Source organism: Bactrocera tryoni, chromosome 2 (genome assembly GCF_016617805.1).
Source record: "Bactrocera tryoni isolate S06 chromosome 2, CSIRO_BtryS06_freeze2, whole genome shotgun sequence".
Lineage (NCBI taxonomy): Eukaryota > Metazoa > Arthropoda > Insecta > Diptera > Tephritidae > Bactrocera > Bactrocera tryoni.
The window spans coordinates 46,166,806-46,169,452 of record NC_052500.1 but is presented as its reverse complement, the minus strand read 5'-3'; the positions used below and the strand labels follow the sequence as shown (position 1 = coordinate 46,169,452).

The window sequence follows — 2,647 nt, the reverse complement described above, 5'->3', positions numbered from 1 at the left end:
CTTTATTCTTAATTTTCGAAAACACTTCTATTATAATAAACATATTTGCACCGAAATTTTTATATTCTATTTAAAAAGTTTATAATTAAATTAAATTTTCCTCGACCTGCCCTCGCCTACAGTTTGGGCGATAAAAGGCGTAGTGTGTCAATGCACGCTTTTCTCCTTTTAAAGTATCGATAAGTCGTTGTATTCATATATTGTGTGTCGCCCACCCCTACATTTACTCATTTTGAAATTGTGAGACGGATTGGATGGTTTGGAAGAAAACTTTACTGCGATATAATTGGAGAAATTTCAAGGATTTTGGTGAGTATAGTGTGTGAAAAATTTAGTAAAAAATTAATTTGTGATTAAATAAAATGAGTTGCTCAAAGAGGCATTTGAAACGCCTTTTTAAAGCTAAAAAAGAGTTTTATACAGAGCAATTAGCCGTTAAAAATGAGGCATCAGTACGAGTTCGGGGAAACGATGCCGCTACCGAGAATATTGCGCATTTTAGCTTTGGGTATATGCTTAGCTGATGCTGTACCCAGAACTGAAAATGAAGTGTTTTCAATTGAAAACATAACTTGCAAAATGTTATGTTTGCCACATAACGACCAATTACTTTTTATATCAATATTACATGGCTGCACTAATTAACGTTTTTAATTTTGTTTTCATAGACATACTTACGAGTACATACATATGTAGATATTTGGAGTTGGTACATAAGGAAAAAAATGGAAACAGCTGGAAAGCTTCGTCGGATGAACGCCAGAATACCCCAATCATTTTTAGGTAAGTGAACTACTGTTTTTTAATTTATATTGTTTGTGTTTTTACTTACATTGACAATTTTTATTATTTAGATAGCTTCAATGATGGTTGCGATAAGTGCAACAACCTTCAAAAATTGTTTGTGGACAAAATTACAGAATTGGGAGGTATGTTAAATATATATACATATACATAATTGTAATCAAATGGAATATCATTAACATACCCACATTCTTTTATTTTTCCAGAATTAATTGAAAAACAAAACAAAGTTATCATTAATATTTTGGCGGAACATACCGTTTTGTTACAAAATCTAACTCAAAAGGAGAAGGGAACTGTTCGAGCTATTTCCAAATTTCCTATCAAAACAGATGATGATATCGTGAAATTAGAGGCGGAAATAAATGATGATAATAGAGATTGCTATGTAAGAGTCCTATAATTTATATATAAAAATAACTGTTTATGTTAAGAGCCTAATCCAATTTCATTTTAAACATATTAGATTTCAGCAGTGCAATACTTGTTGCAAGGAGAGGTTGTAAAAAATTTCGAAAAAGTTTTGGCGCGTAAATTTTGCCTTGAATACAACATTTATGGAATTGGCAACAAAAAGAGCTTTAAGGATTATTCTATGGTATATACCATACTTAAAAGTATGGACAATTGAATTATTCATTAACGACAAAACAATATGTATATGTATATATAATTTTTTATTTATTACAGAAGCAATTGGAAAAACAGCAGTAAATGCGGAAGCGGAAATGAGGAGGGCTTTTCAGGTCGTAAAAAAGAGGCATTTTCGGCAGGTTTCTTCGATCAAAAATCATACCTAATATAAAAACTGATTTTTTTTTCGTTACACATACGTACCTCTCCCAAAATGGAGTTAAGTTTTTAATAATAATTTAAGTGTAATATAAGTAAATAAAAAATGAATTGCAGCATCCAAAGAAAATATTTTAAGTTTAATATACTTGTGTAAACTAAAAATTTTTTAATAAAAAAAATAATAATAAAAACAGCGTTTAAAAATTTTTATTGGACATAGAGTAAGGTGGATTGCTTAGCCCAAAAATGTGGTCCATTTGGACCACAATAACAGTAAGTAGAGTATGCCATGGTCTAGTGTAATTAGAATATATGTTGGACTACACGAAGTAGTTTCGTAGGTGGTCGAGAACGCAATGGTCTTGTGTAAGCATAATATATGTTGGACCTAAGGAGGTAGTTTGGTAGGTGGTCCTATGTTATGCAGCGTTGGACCAGATGTGGTCATGTCCAATGACATCGCAATGTTAATGTAACTATATTTTTTCCATACGTTTGGACCACGTCGGTAACTAGTGTTGGTTACCAAGTATCGTGGTCCTGTCCTAGTACATAATGTAGTCCTACTTTTTGCAGGGTATATTACCCACAAAAACTACAAATATTGTTGTACAAAAACAACAATCGTCACAAATTGCAATATGGCAGCCAAATTGCCTACGTCAAAATTTATAGTAAATTACACAACAACAAAATATTCATTCATGTACGCAAACGTACTTTCAAAAAACATATTCGATTCATTCATAAAAGCAGACGCCATTACATCTCCCCGAGCATGCCTTGCCTACAAGCGTCTTTTCGCGACGATTTCAAAAGCTAAAATTCATAAATTTAATATATTTCTGAAATGTATGAGAAGGAAAAAGTGACAACCCTGTAAAAATAAGTATGAAAATATATTTAAATAAAATTAACAACATAGTTTATTTGTTGATTTTCAATTTCAAAAATTTTTCAAAGAAAATATTCAATATTCTTCTGATTCATGTGTACAGTCAATCCCTTTTAACTGCCTGTGTCTTGCTGCATCTCACGTTTTGTTTTT

General features: G+C 31.4%; 1 protein-coding gene across 1 annotated transcript; it reads left to right on the top strand.

Moving 5' to 3' along the window:
- The first annotated feature begins 236 nt into the window (after positions 1–236).
- On the top strand, positions 237–1,607 carry LOC120769506. Its single transcript, XM_040096538.1, has 6 exons — positions 237–309; positions 669–783; positions 855–929; positions 1,011–1,192; positions 1,271–1,402; positions 1,495–1,607. Exons 2-6 carry the CDS (start codon positions 726–728, stop codon positions 1,516–1,518), a joined length of 471 nt encoding a protein of 156 aa, XP_039952472.1. The 5' UTR covers positions 237–309; positions 669–725; the 3' UTR covers positions 1,519–1,607.
- Positions 1,608–2,647: the final 1,040 nt, after the last annotated feature.